The sequence below is a fragment of the Cherax quadricarinatus genome, chromosome 31, assembly GCF_038502225.1.
Source record: "Cherax quadricarinatus isolate ZL_2023a chromosome 31, ASM3850222v1, whole genome shotgun sequence".
Taxonomy (NCBI): domain Eukaryota; kingdom Metazoa; phylum Arthropoda; class Malacostraca; order Decapoda; family Parastacidae; genus Cherax; species Cherax quadricarinatus.
This window is the reverse complement of record NC_091322.1, coordinates 24,642,447-24,662,446: the sequence shown is the minus strand read 5'-3', so window position 1 is coordinate 24,662,446 and position 20,000 is coordinate 24,642,447. Positions and strand designations below refer to the sequence as shown.

Sequence of the window (20,000 nt, the reverse complement as noted above, 5' to 3'; positions counted from 1 at the left end):
AGTATTGATGAGGGTTCAAGTGTTGGAGACACAGCATTGGTGAAGATTCAAGCGTTGGAGACACAGCATTGGTGAGGGTTCAAGTGTTGGAGACACAGCATTGGTGAGGGTTCAAGTGTTGGAGACACAGCATTGGTGAAGTTCAAGTGTTGGAGACACAGCATTAGTGAGGGTTCAAGTGTTGGAGACGCAGTATTAGTGAGGGGTTCAAGTGTTGGAGACACAGTATTGGTGAGGGTTCAGGTGTTGGAGACAGTATTGGTGGGGGTTCAAGTGTTGGAGACACAGTATTGGTGAGGGTTCAAGTGTTGGAGACACAATATTGGTGAGGGTTCAAGTGTTGGAGACACAGTATTGATGAGGGGTTCAAGTGTTGGAGACACAGTATTGGTGAGGGTTCAAGTGTTGGAGACATAGCATTGGTGAGGGTTCAAGTGTTGGAGACACAGCATTGGTGAGGGTTCAAGTGTTGGAGACACAGCATTGGTGAGGGTTCAGGTGTTGGAGACACAGTGTTGGTGAGGGTTCAAGTGTTGGAGACACAGCATTGGTGAAGATTCAAGCGTTGGAGACACAGCATTGGTGAGGGTTCAAGTGTTGGAGACACAGAATTGGTGAGGGTTCAAGTGTTGGAGACACAGAATTGGTGAGGGTTCAAGTGTTGGAGACACAGCATTGGTGAGGGTTCAAGTGTTGGAGACGCAGTATTGATGAGGGTTCAAGTGTTGGAGGCACAGCATTGGTGAAGATTCAAGCGTTGGAGACACAGCATTGGTGAGGGTTCAAGTGGTGGAGACACAGCATTGGTGAGGGTTCAAGTGTTGGAGACACAGCATTGGTGAAGTTCAAGTGTTGGAGACACAGCATTAGTGAGGGTTCAAGTGTTGGAGACGCAGTATTAGTGAGGGTTCAAGTGTTGGAGACACAGTATTGGTGAGGGTTCAGGTGTTAGAGACAGTATTGGTGAGGGTTCAAGTGTTGGAGACACAGTATTGGTGAGGGTTCAAGTGTTGGAGACACAATATTGGTGAGGGTTCAAGTGTTGGAGACACAGTATTGATGAGGGGTTCAAGTGTTGGAGACACAGTATTGGTGAGGGTTCAAGTGTTGGAGACATAGCATTGGTGAGGGTTCAAGTGTTGGAGACACAGCATTGGTGAGGGTTCAAGTGTTGGAGATACAGCATTGGTGAGGGTTCAGGTGTTGCAGACACAGCATTGGTGAGAGTTCAAGTGTTGGAGACACAGCATTAGTGAGAGTTCAGGTGTTGGAGACACAGTATTGGTGAGGGTTCAAGTGTTGGAGACACAGCATTGGTGAAGATTCAAGCGTTGGAGACACAGCATTGGTGAGGGTTCAAGTGTTCGAGACACAGTATTGGTGAGGGTTCAAGTGTTGGAGACACAGCATTGGTGAAGGTTCAAGTGTTGGAGACACAGCATTGGTGAGGGTTCAGGTGTTGGAGACGCAGTATTGATGAGGGTTCAAGTGTTGGAGACACAGCATTGGTGAAGATTCAAGCGTTGGAGACACAGCATTGGTGAGGGTTCAAGTGTTGGAGACACAGCATTGGTGAGGGTTCAAGTGTTGGAGACACAGCATTGGTGAAGTTCAGGTGTTGGAGACACAGCATTAGTGAGGGTTCAAGTGTTGGAGACGCAGTATTAGTGAGGGTTCAAGTGTTGGAGACACAGCATTGGTGAAGGTTCAAGTGTTGGAAACGCAGTATTAGTGAGGGTTCAAGTGTTGGAGACACAGCATTGGTGAGGGTTCAAGTGTTGGAGACACAGTATTGGTGAGGGTTCAAGTGTTGGAGACACAATATTGGTGAGGGTTCAACTGTTGGAGACACAGCATTGCTGAGGGTTCAAGTGTTGGAGAGGATGTACTAGATGGTGGTTCTTAACCATTTTCGTCTTGTGACCCCCGAGATTCTTCAGGGTATTACCGTGACCCTATAATAAATTTTGAAATGCTGAATTCTGTGAAAAGATAAGATAAAACAGAATGATAATAAGACCGTGGTTTATTGAAAATGCCACAGAACAAAAACCTTGAAAATTCCACATAGCCTCTACAAATGCCAGAACATTGCAAATTCCACTGGACAGTTGAACATCATACAGTGGGAGGGTTGAAATTGTTTTAGGGCCGTAAGTCTGTCATAAGGGGTCTGCCTAAGAAGGGTTGGCGGGAGGGGGTAAAGGAGGTTTTGTGTGCGAGGGGCTTTGACTTCCAGCAAGCGTGCGTGAGCGTATTTGATAGGAGTGAATGGAGACAAATGGTTTTTAATACTTGACGTGCTGTTGGAGTGTGAGCAAAATAACATTTATGAAGGGGTTCAGGGAAACTGGCAGGCCGGACTTGAGTCCTGGAGATGGGAAGTACAGTGCCTGCACTCTGAAGGAGGGGTGTTAATGTTGCAGTTTAAAAACTGTAGTGTAAAGCACCCTTCTGGCAAGACAGTGATGGAGTGAATGATGACGAAAGTTTTTCTTTTCGGGCCACCCTGCCTATCAAAGTGAGGAGCAGTGCTCGACAGGCAACACCTCATGTAGGTGAATACACAGGTGCAGGAGAGAGAGAGAGAGAGAGAGAGAGAGAGAGAGAGAGAGAGAGAGAGAGAGAGAGAGAGAGAGAGAGAGAGAGAGAGAGAGAGAGAGAGAGAGAGAGAGATGACGCAACCTAGAGTAACCTAGAGGAGATCAATTATCCCCCAAACTCACACGACTGCATGAAGATGAGAATGGAAATTTTTGAACACATCTGGGATTCGAACACGTGTGCCGAGGGCACCCAAACCTGCATGCTAACCAGTTTACCATGTACTGGGCGGCAGGACAAGCACCAGTCAACCACACAGCTTCTATCATTTACCTCATTGCAACAAGCACCATTGTTGCCCCCTTTTTAGAAAAATCCTGAGAAAGGTAAAAAAAAAAGGTTGAATAGAATTGCTTAGTGAATACAACCTTGTCAAGAGGCTCTTGATCCAGGGAATTTGATCTCCTGTCCTTTCCTTGAATCGAAGCTGATTACCTCTCAGTGCCAAGGCACTCTATGACCCCAATAACACTAGTTGCAGAATGATTAGTTTCTAAATAAGGCGAAATGTTGTCCCGAATAGACCTGCAACATTTCTCTTCCTTCCTAGAGACAAGTTATGGTGATTTTGTAAGAACAGGTAAAAAAAAAAGAGATTTGTTAAAAATGAGATTTGTCTCTGTAAGAGCTATGACTTCTGGGCTCTCCTCCTCTACTCTATCTTTCATTAACTCCACTCTTCTAAGTGACTCCGTCAGCATTTGAGGACCACACTATGAATATTCTAGACACAATGTGCAAAACAACCTTCTATGGGGACCAACGTTTTGCTCAGTGTAGAGCTTTATCATGCTATTGGTTTGATAATGCTCTACACAGGGCGAAACGTCCCCAACTGAAACCTCTCATCATGCTTTCTAGAAAGGGATGCTGGTAGGATACTAAGAGGCAATGAAGTATTTAACAACAAGAACAGAAGGGAAATCTTATTTACGGGTTATACAGTGTTGAATCTCGGTATTGGTGCTTAATACAGGTTGTTTTCGACAAAAATACATCGTAAATTCCGGAAACATTACAGCTCAGGGGGAAAATAGGAAAAAAACAGAGAATTTCTGATCGCAGTTTGTACTGATGGAGAGCTTGATAGGTAATTAGACTAGACAGGTAATTAATTGTGTGTGAACAGCCCTTGTCAGAATGATTAATGGTAGTTAGGACTGGTAGTTAGAGCCATCATTAGTCATATGTTTTTTTTATCACCAGTACTACTATCATTACCAGCAATACCACCACCACCACCACCAGTCGTTACCAGCAGCAGATACCTGCAGGCACTACCACCAGTCACCAACCACCCCCACTGACACTAGTTACTCTTGCCATCAATGAAGCCTGTCGCTACCACCATCGCCACTGCCATTACCATTACTACTGTTGACACTAGTCACTGCATCTGTCACTGACACCAGCCAGTGTCACCACCACTAGCGCCACTATCACCAGCCACAAGCACCACCGCTACCACCAGCCACTACCACCACTACTACCACTGACACTAGCCGCCATTAAAACAGCTGACGCCATCCACCACCACCACTGACACCAACCACTACCACCACCACCACGACTACCATTGACACCATACACTGCCACCACCAACAACCACCATCAACACCAACCACCACCACCACCACCACTGAAACCAACCTCCATTACTGATCCCTGCCGCTATTACCATCACCACCATCACTACCACCACCAACCACTATCAACACCACCACCACTACCTACCTGAGTAAGAGTCATCTTAGTGATGATAGCCAGCATAATCTTCTCACCCTTGGTAGGGTAAGGATTCTTCTTGTGTTCGTTGAGCCAGGCCTTCAGCGTCGCTGTGGACTCCCTGGTGGCGTTCTTCCTGCGAGCGGCCAGGTCGTAGCCGGCTCCGTACCTGAAGAAGAAGGTGATACATGAGGTCCTCTCGTCATGTCTGTGATCAGGAGCTTTTTCCCTGCCCAGTAAATTAGTGTCAGCATGTCTGTGGGACATGAACATTATTAGAGACTGTAGAAGAAGAAGAAGAAGAAGAAGAAGAAGAAGAAGAAGAAGAAGAAGAAGAAGAAGAAGAAGAAGAAGAAGATACAGAAGAAGAAGCAGAAACAGAAAGAGCAGGAGAGGTAGTTAATACTATTGATAAAGAGAATGAATTTTGTCTTGACTGTAGAGAGAGAGAGAGAGAGAGAGAGAGAGAGAGAGAGAGAGAGAGGGAGACCCCTCCTCATTGTAAACAAAACGAGAGCAGCCGGAAGTGCACGTAAACACAATAAAACAAAAAACAAATTCGAGTGTGTTTGTGTGCGTGCGTGCGTGCACGCACGCGCGTGAGTGTGTAAACGAAACGAGCAGTGACGAGCCTGAACGAAAGTCAGAGAAACGCTGGCATAAAACACGAGTCGGAAAAAAAATTGCTTCTCCAGGAGCTGGGAATTATTGAAAAAGTCGAGTCCTCTGAGGAGGGTCGCAGCGGAGAACGTTAAGGGGCGAGATTCTCTGAGAGTCACAGCTGTACGTTTCGAGCACTCAGAAGATACTTTAGGAAAAGGAAGCTTTTTTTTATGACGTTTCACCCCCGAGTGGGACTTTACCGAGGACATTTCCCCCACTATAAGGCGTAATCAGGTACATTTCGCACACCTGTTGGATGAGTGACAAACACTCGAAGGAGTAAGTGGATTACCTGGAGGAGCTGGTTCAAGGACGTGGATGATACCAAGGACGTGGATGATACCAAGGATGTGGATGATACCAAGGATGTGGATAATACCAAGGACGTGGATGATAGAGAATGCTTAGCGAGAGATGAGGTACATGTGTTACTAATACAGTATGGTATGTATAGCCACTACAGTGTGACATGTATCACCACTATAAAATGGCATACAATACAGTCAAAACGAAGACGTTTCGCCCACCAGTGGCCTTTTTTCCCCTCTAATTCCACGATGAGATACCCAGGTTTTGGCACAGTTGCCTTGTTTCTCCATAGATAGGGTTATGAGCGTGGGGAAGAATGGCGAGTGGCATCCTCCGGGGTTCTCGACTACCGTCCCTGCTGTTCCTCTTAATAATATAAGAATGAAGGAACACTGCAGAAGGCCTAGTGGCTCATGCCGAAGGCCTACTGGCCCTTACAACAGGCCTGCTTGCCCATGCAGTAGGCCTACTTGCCCATGCAGCAGGCCTGCTTGCCCTTGCAGCAGGCTACTGGCGTGCGTATCACTGTTTGCTGACTGGAAACCAAGGAGAAGGATTGCAACTGGGTAGAAAAGGGAGATGACTTGAACAGGCTGCAGACGAGGCCAGGTCTCGAGACTTCAGTCCTCGTAAAAGCAGAGAGAGGAGAGTAATGGAGGGAAGAGAAAACTAGCCACGGAATACAGCCTGGGAGGAGAGGTGCTCCCAACAACAGTGAGAGCGGAAGTTCTCAGAGTAAGCATTACACGGAGCATATCCCCAGGTGGCCATGTTATATGCATAACGTCAGCGACGTATACAAAACTAACATTCGGAAAATTTAATGAAGCATTAGTTAGGACATGCACGACATGTGTGAGGTCCATCTTGGAGTATGCAGCACCAGCATGGAGCCCTCGTCTGATGAAACATGAAGACATCACTACATCCTCATAATTCTGTTTAGAGACTTTAAGGCTAAATTACTGAACATCCTCTGTACTGGGTAGGGAATTGAACACCCTCAATATAGTATAAAGAACTGAACACTCTATCATGGCTAAGGGACTGAACACCTATCGCGGCTGAACACGTTCATATTACAAATCCACTTTATTCACCGCCTCCTCTCCAGAATATTAGTCACCTTTGTATTAGACTGGAAAAGTACAGGTATTGTACATGTGTCTTATTCATCAACATGTGAGGACACACTAGAAGATCTAAAATATTTGCAGCGAAACCAGATTGGTACCGGAAGTGAGGAGCCACGAGGAGGGATTTCAGAAACGAAACCTAACTACGTCAGAAGAGAGAGGAGGACCAGGGGAGACATGATCGTGACATACCAAATACTGAAGGAGCTAAACCAAACAATACCAGTAAAGAGAGGAAGACTAAGGGAGACATGATCTTGACGTACTAAATACTGAAGAAGGTAAATAGAGTGGGGAGAGAAAGACTGGAATACAAGGAGAGGGAGTCAGGAAGACACAAAGATGAGCCACAGGTAATAACATGCTCCAGGGACAGTGACTTTAGTAGAGTGAAGATGCTGGGTCGTGAGCTATAGCTCGATCCTTGAGAATACACTCTCCTCCCCCACACACAGAAACACACACACGTAGACTCAGGGCCAGGAGCTTCGAATCGACCCCTGCAACCACAAATAGGTGAGTACAAACACATACACCCACACTGCACACACATACATACACACACACACACACACACACACACACACACACACACACACACACACACACACACACACACACACACACACACACACACACACACAGGATGTTCCGGAGATGGGACACAAACAAGGGGTCACAGTTGGAAGTTGAAGACTCGGATGAATCACAAGGATGTTAGGAAGTATTTCTTAAGTCACAGAGTTGTCAGGAAGTGGAATAATCTGGGAAGTGATGTAGTGGAGGCAGGAGCCATAAATAGCTTTAAAAAGAGGTATGATAAAGCTTATGGAGCAGGAAGAGTCACCAAGCAGCGACCAGTGAAGAGGCAGGGCCAGGAGCTGTGACTCGACCCCTGCAATCACAACTAGGGGAGTACACACACACACACACACACACACACACACACACACACACGCACTACACAGTCCACACGAACAACAAGAGAATATATTCAAGCACTCGCATATCGGCATCCTCAGAGCGGATGTGTCCGGGGCCGGATATCATTAGTTCAAGCATACAGATTACAATCAATTACATCAGGCAAATGAGACGAGTCTGCGTGTCATTAGTGAGGTGAGGAATGTCTGGTGATACAAGCATGAATCCTCTTCTTCCCTGCCTTCTCTTTTTGTCCTCTCTTCCTCCCCCCCCTCTCTCTCTCTCTCTCTCCTCCTTCTCTCTCTCAAGGGAAGGAAACACACACACACACACAAAAGACAAGCTATCACTGAAAGAACGTTTCGCTTTGTGTATGACTTGGTAAAGAGCGAAATGTTGACTCAATAGAAGCTTGTCCTGTGGTGAGTCCTTTCCTTAATGTCTGTTGTCACTCTTGAATGAGAATGTTTTAATACGAGGAAGGAAGAGAGGGAGGGAAGGAGAGAGAGAGAGAGAGAGAGAGAGAGAGAGAGAGAGAGAGAGAGAGAGAGAGAGAGAGAGAGAGAGAGAGAGAGACAGACAGACAGACAGACAGACAGAGTAGCTTAAAGGAAACGGATAGGAGAATGAACTGAAGAAAGAAGAGGAGGAAGATAAGTAGGAACAAGGAGGAAAAGGTCGTGAGAAGGAGTAGGAGGAGGAGGAGGAGGAGGAGGGAGAGTGGATGCTACGACACAATACATCTGCCGTTGATGTAGCGTGAAAGAGCCTCGGGGTTGGCTACCCACTTATATACATCACCATAACAGTCGCATCTAGCCAGATTACACCCCAGGCCTGGCCCTCCCTCCCTCCCTACCTCAAACTGGCTGACCAGTACTGGGAGAAGCTCCCTTCTTCCCTCAACCTGGCTGACCAGTACTGAGTCTTGCTCTTATAAAGAGTGTAGACTCTATCAGGTCTAGAAAATAATTAGTATTCTCTGGGCCTCTTTATTAACCCAAGAAAAACTTTTATCACAGTGCACCACAATATCCTGCTGCATAAACTTCAAAATTGTGGAATAAGAAATCATGCTATCACAGACTCCTACCTCACTGACAGACGTCAGCGTGTGGCTATCACTGACACTACCTCGTCAACCCAAACTATCAACACAGGGATGCCTCAGGGCAGCGTCCTTGGCCCACTCTTATTCCTCATCTTCATATGTTATCTACCAAATGCCTCCCAGGAACTTAAACCAGTCCTGTTTGCAGATGAGAAACATTCGTCATATAAATGAAGCCCGGAAAGATTTCTAACTGGTAGGTAACCAACAAAGTTACTTTCAAATACTGACAAGTCCTTCTACACGTTCGTAAATAAAGCTAAAAATACTCTTTTAACGACGGAAAAATAATTTGAGACGAAGGAAAACTCTCAAGCTTGCGCCTTGACTGTAACCTGAAATTCATCTCACACGTCCAACACATATCACTCTGTACTACACTTTAATGTATGAAGAATTAAATACACGCGCAATATCTAGGTATATTTATTTGTAGATGTATCGTCATCCAGTGGCTGTATCAGTACAATACAAGGACTTAATGTGAAGGCTGTAGAACTGTATACAAAAGATGAGGTAATCAGTCCCTCAGCCTTGAAGCTGTCTGAAGAACAGACAGGAAATTTGGTGCTTCGGATTCTTCAAGACTACGGCGCTCTTCATCAACTCTAAGGATAAACATACCGACAGGTTGATAACGAAGACACATATACAACAGTTAGTTCCATACTGTTGCTTCAACTTCACATTGTTCCAGACTATGGAACAGAACTCTTTTCCAGGCTGAGGGACTGACCACCTCAAAACTACGCTTCCACATGTGTTGCATCTGTGTCCGGTTACCCAACATGAAGAATTGAACCACTAAAGAAAACGAACTGGACCGCCTACAAGGCTGGAGTTATGAATAAAAAAGGCCAATATTTCCAAAAGGCAGCAGACAGGGAAGGCCCTTTAAACCACGAGTGTTGCAGAAAAACTGGAAGAAAAGGAAATGGAGAAAAAAATGATTTAAAACTTAGACAAGATGAACATAATAACTTAAAAATCGGTTTTCGGATCTGCAAATTCATGTCCATCAGATCTCTGAGGTTGTTATGATAGCGTTAGGGAAATTAATTAAGAAAGAAATGGTTGGGCAGACTGTATTTGTGTAGACTTTAGGAAAGCTTTTGTGTGGGAGCTTTGAAAAAGTTTTCGTGGAAGCTTTAAGAAAGCTTTTGTGGGAACTTAGAGAAAGTTCTCTTGAAAGCTTTAAGTGTAGGAGCGCTTTCATTAGCGTTTTCATTGAAGTTTTAAGAAAGCTTCTGGGAGTTCTCTAGTTCCATATGAAAGAATAAGCCATAAATAGCACAATATAGAAGGAATAACAGGTAAATTCTTTCAGTGAGTGAGAAACTTTATATTGGAGACGAAAATGCTAAAATGGGGGAATTATAAATAGCTTACAAATATATATGGCTGACTATGGCCTATGTTAAGCCGTAACGCGCGGCCTCTGTGGGGTGACCACAGCTAAAAAAAAAAGAAAAGAAAAGACAGATTGTCAGAGAAGATCCAGAGATGAGGAACAGATGCCAGAATTTAAAAAAAAATACGAATTATGACGAGAGGCCTACCTGGGCTGACGGGAAGAAGAAACCACTGAAAGAGGCCTATATTGACTGACAAGAAAGAAGAAATTAAATAATGAAGAATATGTATCAGGGATAACGAGAGGTCCCTGCAACAGGGATAATGAGAGGTCTCTGCAACAGGGATAACGAGAGGTCTCTGCAACAGGGATAATGAGAGATCTCTGCAACAGGGATAACGAGGGATAATGAGAGGACTCTGCAACAGGGATAACGAGAGGTCTCTGCAACAGGGATAACGAGAGGTCTCTGCAACAGGGATAATGAAAGGTCTCTGCAACAGGGATAACGAGAGGTCTCTGCAACAGGGATAACGAGAGATCTCTGCAACAGGGATAACGAGAGATCTCTGCAACAGGGATAACGAGAGGTCTCTGCAACAGGGATAACGAGAGGTCCCTGCAACAGGGATAACGAGAGGTCTCTGCAACAGAGATAATAAAATGTTCCTGCAACAGGGATAACGGGAAGTCACAAGAATAAACTAAAACAGTGGAGCCGAAAAGACACTAGAACAAAATGTTCAAGGCAGAGTAGTTGACCAATGGAATCCAATGGAATAATTGAGGAGAGGAAGTAGTCAGCGCAACAACCGTACCTAAGTTGACAAGATTATACACCATTATATACCTAAGTAAGGAATCATTCAAGACTCTGTACACCGTGCACGTTAGCCCTATATTGGAGTATGCAGCGCCAGTATGGAACCCACACCTGGTCAAACACATCAAGTAATTAGAAAAAGTGCAAAGATTTGCAACAAGACTAGTCCCGGAGCTAAGGGGTCTGTCCTACCAGGAGAGGTTAACTGAAATCAACCTGACGACACTGTAGGACAGGAGAGGCATGGGGGAAAGACATGATAACGACATAAAATACTGAGAGGAATTTGACAGGGTGGAGAGGGACAGGATGTTTCAGAGATGGCACTGAGCAACAACGGGTCACAGACTCAGATGAGTCACAGGGATGTTGGGAAGTACTTGTTCAGTCATAGAGTTGCAGCAAGTGGAACACTCTGGAGAGTGATGTAGTGGCGGAAGTCAAAAGCGTCCTGATGGAGCCACTAGGCTACCTTGGAAGGATGAAAAGCAGATTGCCTGAGACTACACCTGTGCCGCCACATTGGCAGGCACCTACTTGCCATACTCCGTAGTGGAAGGGGGTGGAGCTGCCAGCCACAGGGAGACCCAGAAGATCCGCAAATATGAAGACCTTCCCCCTTGCTATAACTTTATCCCAATAGGGTCGGAGATCCTTGGAGCATGGGGCAAGTGTGCTCTAAAGTTCCTCAAAGAGCTGGGTGAAAAGCTCATCATAGAAACCAAGGCCCACAGGGCGACCAGCTTCCTCTTTCAGAGACTCAGTGTTGCGATCCAGAGAGGAAATGCCTGCAGCATTCTGGGCACGCGACCCACCGCCGGGGAGCTGGACGAAGTATTCGAGATGTAGCTCTGAGTTACCTATGTTGCTTTAGTTTCTATTGTATCTTTGTGAATGTTTAAAAACTGTTTGTCAATGATATTTTGTCTGGGAATCGGCCATATATATATATATATATATATATATATATATATATATATATATATATATATATATATATATATATATATATATATATACAAAACAACCACTGTGAAAGAGTAGTGAAATTCCAAGCGCTTTCGTGACTACTCACATTGTCAAGGAGCTATGAAAGTAATACATCAAAGGAAGGCAATTAAAGGGCTTAGACCACACCTCACAGTCAACTCCCACAACAAAGAAACACCTGACGCGGGACAATACCGGACTCATAAGAAAAGAGGAACACTGCAGTAGGTCCGCTGGTCCAACTAGACAGGTCCTCACGACATCCCACTAACAAAATATTCTACCCAAGAAATAAGGTTTATTATTTGTCCAATGTATTATTAAACTCTAACCAAATTTTATTAATTATAAATGAGTCTAATTTATACAAACCTAAGGAAATATTCATATTATTTTCAAAACTGCTTTTTATGAAACAAGATTCAATTATATTCCTGTCAACAATGGACTTGCTTGTTACAACTTTCTCAACTTTTTGAAAATCAATTGGATGGTTAAAATCTCTTACATGAATAAATAGAGCATTGGAATCTTGTCCAGTTCTAAGGCTATATTTATGTTGTTTTAATCTAAGTTCGAGATTTTTACCAGTTTGACCGTAATAAACTTTATCGCAAATTTTACAAGGAATCTTATAGATACATCCATCAGCATTTTGGGGGGAATTCTTTATCAAAAGTTTTTTTTACTGTATCAAGATTTTTAAATACAACTTTAATATTAAAAGTCTTAAGAAGAGAAGGCATATCAACCAAGTTTTCATGGTAAGGGAGAACCAACATATTTTTAGTTGAATAAGGTTGGTTGTCCCTTTTTGGGTTGCAAAAAGTATTTCTAGCAATTTTAAATGATTTATCAATTACATTTCTCTGTTTAGTGTGATCTTATTGCATATATACATATATGTCGTGCCGAATATGTAAAACTGGTCAATTAGCAAGAACTCATTTAAAATTATGTCCTCTATGAAATTTTCTCTTATACGTTTAAAGATATATTTTTTTCATTAATGTTAATGTAAAAAATTTTAATTTTGCACTAAAAGAATCTTGGAAAACTTACTTAACCTTATTATAACAAGAACAATTTATTTTAGCCTAACCCAACTAAATATATTTTAGATATGTTTACAATAATTTAATACTAAACAAACACAGTGAAATATATTTTTGTCGTTAGGTTCAGAATGATTTTGGCGAAATTATTGCATACACAAATTTTCACTTGTCCCTATATGGCTAAGATGAGCGCTTTTGCTATGGCTTTTAAGCTCCAAGATCGCATTAAGTCCTTTTACTTTCTGCCTATTCGTTGCTATTTAAGCACGACTATTCGGCACGACATATATATATATATATATATATATATATATATATATATATATATATATATATATATATATATATATATATATATATATATATATATATATATATATGCGTATGTGCGTGTGTGAAATATTGTAATTATTTTTATTATTATTATTATTATTATTATTATTATTATTATTATTATTATTAGGTTTGATCTGATGAAGAGGAGCATAGCTCCAGTTTTTTTTTGGATCAAGAGCCCTACACGAGCATCACGGGGGACACCGCCCCTTCCTTTCATCCTTCCCTCGTAGTAAGCTGAAGCCGGAAATTTCCTGAGATCCCTCAGAAGTGTAATGTTGGCTCCTCTGAGCTCCTGGACTCACTCAGCCCGCTTCCTCGGCTCTTTGGCTCAGTAAAACACTTATCTTTGCTCCTTGGCGCAGTAAGTTTCGCTTCCTCAGCTCCTGGGCTCACTGAGACCAGCCTTCTCAGCTCTTTGGCTCAGTCACTGTTATCCTTAGCTCCTTAACTCATTAACTTCCGCCTCAGCTCCTGGACTCACCCAGACCCGTCTCCTCGGTTCCTTATCTCAGCGGGATGGTCCCCCTGCCTCAGCACCTTGTCTCAGGCCAGCCCTGGTGAATATTCATACCAGTCTGAGGGTTTATCTCCTGGGTTTCCAAGCCACCGCACTAATTTCTGCCGTTCCCATTATTCTACCAATTTTCCAGTGGATCACTGAAGGATACTGGAAGACTAAGATGGCGGTGGTTTACCCCGGGGGGTGGGAGGTATATATCCCTGTAGATATTGGTTTACTGGGGGAGATAGAAGGCGTGTATATATATATATATATATATATATATATATATATATATATATATATATATATATATATATATATATATATATATAATCCCTGGAGATTTGTAGATGATAAATGGTTCAGAGAAACCGCCACACAGTGGTAGTCCATAATGAAATTCTATTCAAGATTGATGAGTAGACTCAAGATTGATGACCACATCGACTCAAGGTTGAGGGACTGATTACCTCATTCTCCTCCTGTTCTTCAAGTTTCTCCTATGTATGGACTGATGAAACCACTGTGTGGCGAAACGTTTCCTCAATAAAGATACCCAAGAGTTGCACATGTGTCTAATTTATCATCCCTGGAGATGTTGGTTTATTCGGGGGGAGGGGGTATATATCCACAGAGATAGTGGTTTACGAGGGAAGGGAATACACCTCCCTGCTGCTCCAATTGCTGGAAAGTTAGGTGTCCTAACTACTGCTGTATTCTCTTCTTTGAGAGAGAGAGAGAGAGAGAGAGAGAGAGAGAGAGAGGTTTACGTATTGTTTTAGCTTCAGTGTTAAATCTATATGTAGCTATAACTGTCACCACAATCACCACTATTACCACCACCACCACCACCACCACCACCACCACCACAAATAGTTCAATAATTTGGATTAAAGTTTCCTTGCCGGTGACTTGATCTCTGACTATTATAGGCATGTGTGTGTGTGTGTGTGTGTGTGTGTGTGCGTGTGTGTGTGTATGTGTGTGTGTGTGTGTGTGTGTGTGTCAATATGTGTGTGTGTGTGTGTGTGTGAGTGGACTCCGTGACTTCCTTCTCTCCTCTTCCCCTCGTTCATATCCCCTCTCTACCCCTCCTCGTTATCTGTCCTCTCTTCCTCCTCATCCTCCTCTTCCTCTTCCTCCTCCACCTCCTCTGCTTCGCCTCGTTTCCTGTGAGGTCCCACAAACGATCATTCAACCAGACATTTATATGGGCGGAGAGCGGTTACTCCATTTGGCGGTCCCCAATACTGTCCTCTGGGCAGTGGCTGGAAACCGCTGGAAAATAGAGAGCTGTCTAAGAGAATAGTGGAGTACGGGGCTGTCTGGAGCCTTCAGCGAGGCCAGGGACGATCTCATGAAGGCTGAGAAGGCTGTCAATAAGAGAAGTGGAGTAAGGGACTGTCTGCAGCCTTCAGCGAGGCCAGGGACAATCTCATGACAGTTGAGAGGGTTGTATGAATGATAACTGAGAGCTGTCTGAAAGAGCAGTGGAGTATGGGGCCGTCTGCAGCCTTCCGCGAGGCCAGGGACGATCTCATGACGGCTGAGGAGGCTGTCAATAAGAGCAGTGGAGTACGGGGCTGTCTGCAGCCTTCAGCGAGGCCAGGGATGCTGTCATGACAGCTGAGAAGGCTGTCTGAATGATTAACCAACAGAACCGAGACAGCAAAATTCTTTCTGCCTAAGTTTTCTTCTTCTGTAGAGTAAAGAGGTAACCCGAAGCTGGCGAAGGTCTCTTGATCCAAGGAACCAAGAGCCAGATTTTTTTTTTAATTTCCAGCAGTGAGGGAATGTAAGATGATGGCAGAGCTCTAGAGGGAAGGTTCATAGAGTTCTAGAGGGAAGCTTTATGGAGCTCTAGAGGGAAGGTTTATAGAACTCTAAAGGGAAGGTTTATAAAGCACTAGAGGGAAGATTTATAGAGCTTTAGATAGAAGATTTATGAAGCTCTAGAGGAAGCTTGACAGAGCTCTAAAGAGAAGGTTTATAGAGCTCTAGAAGGAAGGTTTATAGAGTTCAAGAGGGAAGATTTATAGAGCTCTATAGGAAAGGTTTATAGAGCTTTAAAGGGAATCTTTATAGAACTCTAATGGGAAGATTTATAGAGTTCTAGAGGGAAGGTTTATAGAGCTCTGGAAGCGAGGTAACTTGATAAACCTCTACGCCGACTTCTACATGACTCCGTATAGCTTACACAGAACGAAGTATCGCCTGATAAAGCTCTACATTGAGCGGAAATTTCCCAGTAAAGCCTTGTCTTGCAGCCTGCGGTTTTCCACCTGCAGCTTGTGGTGACTCCTGACGAAGGATGAGAACGGCCTCAGGTATTGGATATTTCTGGGGATATTCCCTTGAAACCCATGAAAGGGAGGGGGGTTGGGGGATAATTTGAGGTTTCAGGAAGCCCTTTTTCTAGTAACGAGGTGTTAGAAGGCCGCGAGGACCTCTCTTTCACGAGATTCTGTAGCGCAACTGAAATATGGGTCGCTTCGATACAGTGTTAGGCAAGAATGACATGCGTGCAACTAAAGTGTTGTGTTACTGGAGCAACGTTTCGCTCTCCAGGAGCTTTGTCAAGCCGTTGCAGACAGTACAGATTTCGATACAGGTCACACACGTTCTTCGCGAAGTTCTGGTGTGGGTCCCTCCTCGTAGTGGAATGTAGATTGGTTCAAGGGATGTGGTTGACACTAAGGGATGCTGGATGACACCATGGGATGTTCTCGGATACCAAGGGATGTTCTCGGGTACCAAGGGATGCTGGATGATACCAAGGGATGTCCTCGGGTACCAAGGGATGCTGGATGATACCAAGGGATGTTCTCGGGTACCAAGGGATGCTGTATGATACCAAGGAATGTTCTCTGATACCAAGGGATGCTGGATGATATCAAGGGATGTTCTCTGATACCAAGGGATGCTGGATGATACCAAGGGATGTTCTCGGATAACAAGGGATGCTGGATGATACCAAAGGATGTTCTCTGATACCAAGAGATGCTGGATGACACCAAGGGATGCTGGATGACACCAAGGGATGCTGGATGACACCAAGGGATGCTGGATGACACCAAGGGTTGCTGGATGACACTAAGGGATGCTGGATGAAACCAAGGGATGCTGGACGACACCAAGGGATGCTGGATGAAACCAAGGGATGCTGGATGACACCAAGGGATGCTGGATGACACCAAGGGATGCTGGATGAAACCAAGGGATGCTGGATGACACCAAGGGATGCTGGATGAGGGTGTACGGAAGATGTGGTCTTACGGATGATGTTGGGAGATGATTATTTCGTTCGAATGTGATCGTGTACACCTGGCACAGGCTTCAGCTTCATTACCGAACTTGGGTAGTGATGTGTACAGTCCACATATAGTGTACTTTGCGATATGTAGTGTACATTGAGACTATATAGGTGGCAGTGAAGATGCTATAAGAGTGAAAGTGCTATTTAAGTGCAAGATAAAAGCGTTGTAAGTACGAGAGGAGACATAGGAGTGAGACAGCGTGGGATGAAGAGTGCAATAAGTGTTAGAGAAAGTGTAAAAGTGTTTGTAGAGTATAAAGGGTTAAAAGGTATTTAGAAATTGCAAAGTGTGAGAGAAGGTGTTTTTCAGGATGTAAAGTGTTTAAATAATGTGTACTAAAGTGTAAATTATTTGCGAAGTGTTTATTAAACTGTAAAGTGTGAAGGTAGTGATCGATTTGCAAAGCGTCAAAGAAAGTGTTTTATCAAAGGGAAAAGTGTAAGAGAAAGTGTTCTTAGAGTATATAATTACTGAGAAAGTGTTTTTAAAAGTGTAAAGTAAGAAATGAAAGTGTTTTTCAAGTGTAACGTGTGAGAGAAAGTGTTTTTAAAAGTGTAAAAACGTGAGAAACTGAAGGGAGAAGAGAGAAGAGTGTAAAGGGAGAGCGAAGAAAGAGGGGAAGGAGAGAGAGAGAGAGAGAGAGAGAGAGAGAGAGAGAGAGAGAGAGAGAGAGAGAGAGAGAGAGAGAGAGAGAGAGAGAGAGAGAGAGAGAGAGAGAGAGAGAGAGAGAGAGAGAGAGAGAGAGATAGTGGAAAAGAGAGATAAGAGAAAGGAAAGAAGAGAGGGGGGCGAAGGGGAGAGGGAGGAGGGAGAAATGAAACCTAAAAGGGATAAGGAGGAAGGGGGTAAACTCCCCTTTCTTTATCCCCTCTCCATCTTCCCTCACTTTTCCTCGAAATTTCCCCTCTTTTCTCTTTTAGCCCTTTCTATTTCTTGTCTTTATCTTCTTTTTTTCTCCTCTTCCTAGTCATCACCCCTACCATCACCCCTACCATCACCCCTACCATCATCCCTATCAATCACCCCAGTCAATCACCCCTACCAACCACCCCTATTATTACCCCTACCATCACCCCTACCAATCACCCATATCAATTACCCCTACCATCACCCCTATCATCACCCCTACCAATCACCCCTACCAATCACCCATATCAATCACCCCTACCAATCACCCCTACCAATCACCCCTATTATTACCTCTACCATCACCTCTACCAATCACCCATATCAATCACCCCTACCATCACCCCTACCATCACCCCTTCCATCACCCCTACCATCACCCCTACCAATCACCCCTACCAATCACCCCTACCGTCACCCCTACTAATCACCCCTACCAATCACCCCTATTATTACCCCTACCAATCACCCATATCAGTCACCTCTACCATCACCCCATCCATCACCTCTACCATCACCCCTACCATCACCCCTTCCATCACCCCTACCATCACCCCTTCCAAAACCCCTACCATCACCGCTTCCATCACCCCTACCTTCACCCCTACCATCACCCCTTCCATCACCCCTTCCATCTCCCCTACCATCACCCCTGCCATCACCCCTACCATCACCCCTTCCATCACCTCTACCATCACCCCTACCATCACCTCTACCATCACCCCTACCATCACCCCAGGCATCGCCCCTACCATCACCCTACCCATCCCCCCTCCTCCTCCTCCTCCCCTACCATCACTCTAACCATCACCCCCTACCATCACCCCTACCATCACCCCTACCATCACCCCTGCCATCACCCCTACCATCACCCCTTCCATCACCCTTAACCATCCTCCCTCTTCCTCACCTACCATCACCCATACCCACCCGCCCACCACCCCTACCATCAAACCAACACACCCCCTACTCCACGTTTACACTTACTCCATCCCTTACCCCCACCATTTTCTTTGCTCTTCCCCCCCCTTTCCCCTCCTCTCTTCTTCCTCCCCCTCCCCCTCACCTAAACATAACCCGGGGGAAACAAGGCCATTCGTATCTGACTTGCTAATGGGAAAAGTTGGTCGAAAATTTTCAGTATCATCACTCGTTTCGAACAGAGTGTCACATTTAGCGTATCCTCAACCTCTTCTTCTCTTGCTGCTTCTCCCCCCCTCTCTCTCTCCCCCCTCACCTTCCTTCCCTCCCTGTGTCCCCTCAGCCTCCCCCTCCCTCTCTCTCTCTGCACGTTGCACACGCTTCGGTAAATTTCTTTCATCACTCGAGGTCTCGTTTTGTTAGCTCGGACTCAGGTTCGTCAATCTTGTTGACGTGTGATTTCGGGTAGCAGCGAGGCGCCGGTCTGTGTTGTACTCCTCACGCGCACGCGCCAAGCCTTTTATTCAAATGACGTTTCGCTCGGTGAGTGCGTTATCAAATTATCGCTCGTTTCGTGTAATATCGAAGCCGGGTTCACGGCGGTAGCAGCGCCGGTCCGGTGTCGTTCTCATTTACGGTACCGATGCCGTGTCCACGTCGGCAACAGCGCCAGTCCGATGTTGTTCTACATTACCGAAACCGTGTCTACAGCTGCAGTAGCACCGGTCCGGTGTTGTTCTCGTGTACGGTACCGAACCCGGGTCCACGTCGGCAATAACGCCGGTCCGGTATTGTTCTACGGCACCGAACCCGGGTTTACGGCGCCGGGCGACACCGGCGCCACCAATTTGAAAAGAAATCGAAGGTGAACGAAATGGCAAGGGAAGGGAAGGGCTTTAATTCATCTGTTTTCATTCATTATATATCAGCAGAGCGGAGGGAAAAAATGGAAGGCCAAGTTTGTAAGTAAGGAGTTTTGGTCAAAGTTTTTTAATGTCTAATCATAATTCAAGAAGGATTTTTCATTAGGAACGCCGTGAGGGGGAGAGGGGAAAAACTTCATCAAAGATTTATAACCCAAGTTTTAATTCCTTCTGCATTAAATGTTTTTAATTCCAACTGATGCTTTTTCCATGTGGCTCTGCCAAAGACGAAACTTTAAACTTCCGAAATTTATTTGGCGCTTAAACCTCCGGGTAATTATGCAGTATATTCCCTTCCATGGCCCGGGAGAGCGGTTCGTTGGTCTTAAATCCGGATTCCTCTTAAATCCGGATCCGTCTCCCCAAGTTTTGCCAGAGCGAAAAACTCTATCTCT

At 44.7% G+C, this 20,000-nt stretch overlaps 1 protein-coding gene across 1 annotated transcript in view; it reads right to left on the bottom strand.

The window, feature by feature from the left end:
* Positions 1-20,000, bottom strand: part of LOC138853487 (homeobox protein caupolican-like) — a 286,694-nt gene that overhangs the window by 1,470 nt on the left and 265,224 nt on the right. The window contains exon 4 of the mRNA XM_070090400.1: positions 4,339-4,498. Coding sequence (XP_069946501.1) covers positions 4,339-4,498 — 160 coding nt within the window. The remainder of the gene's footprint in view (positions 1-4,338; positions 4,499-20,000) is intronic.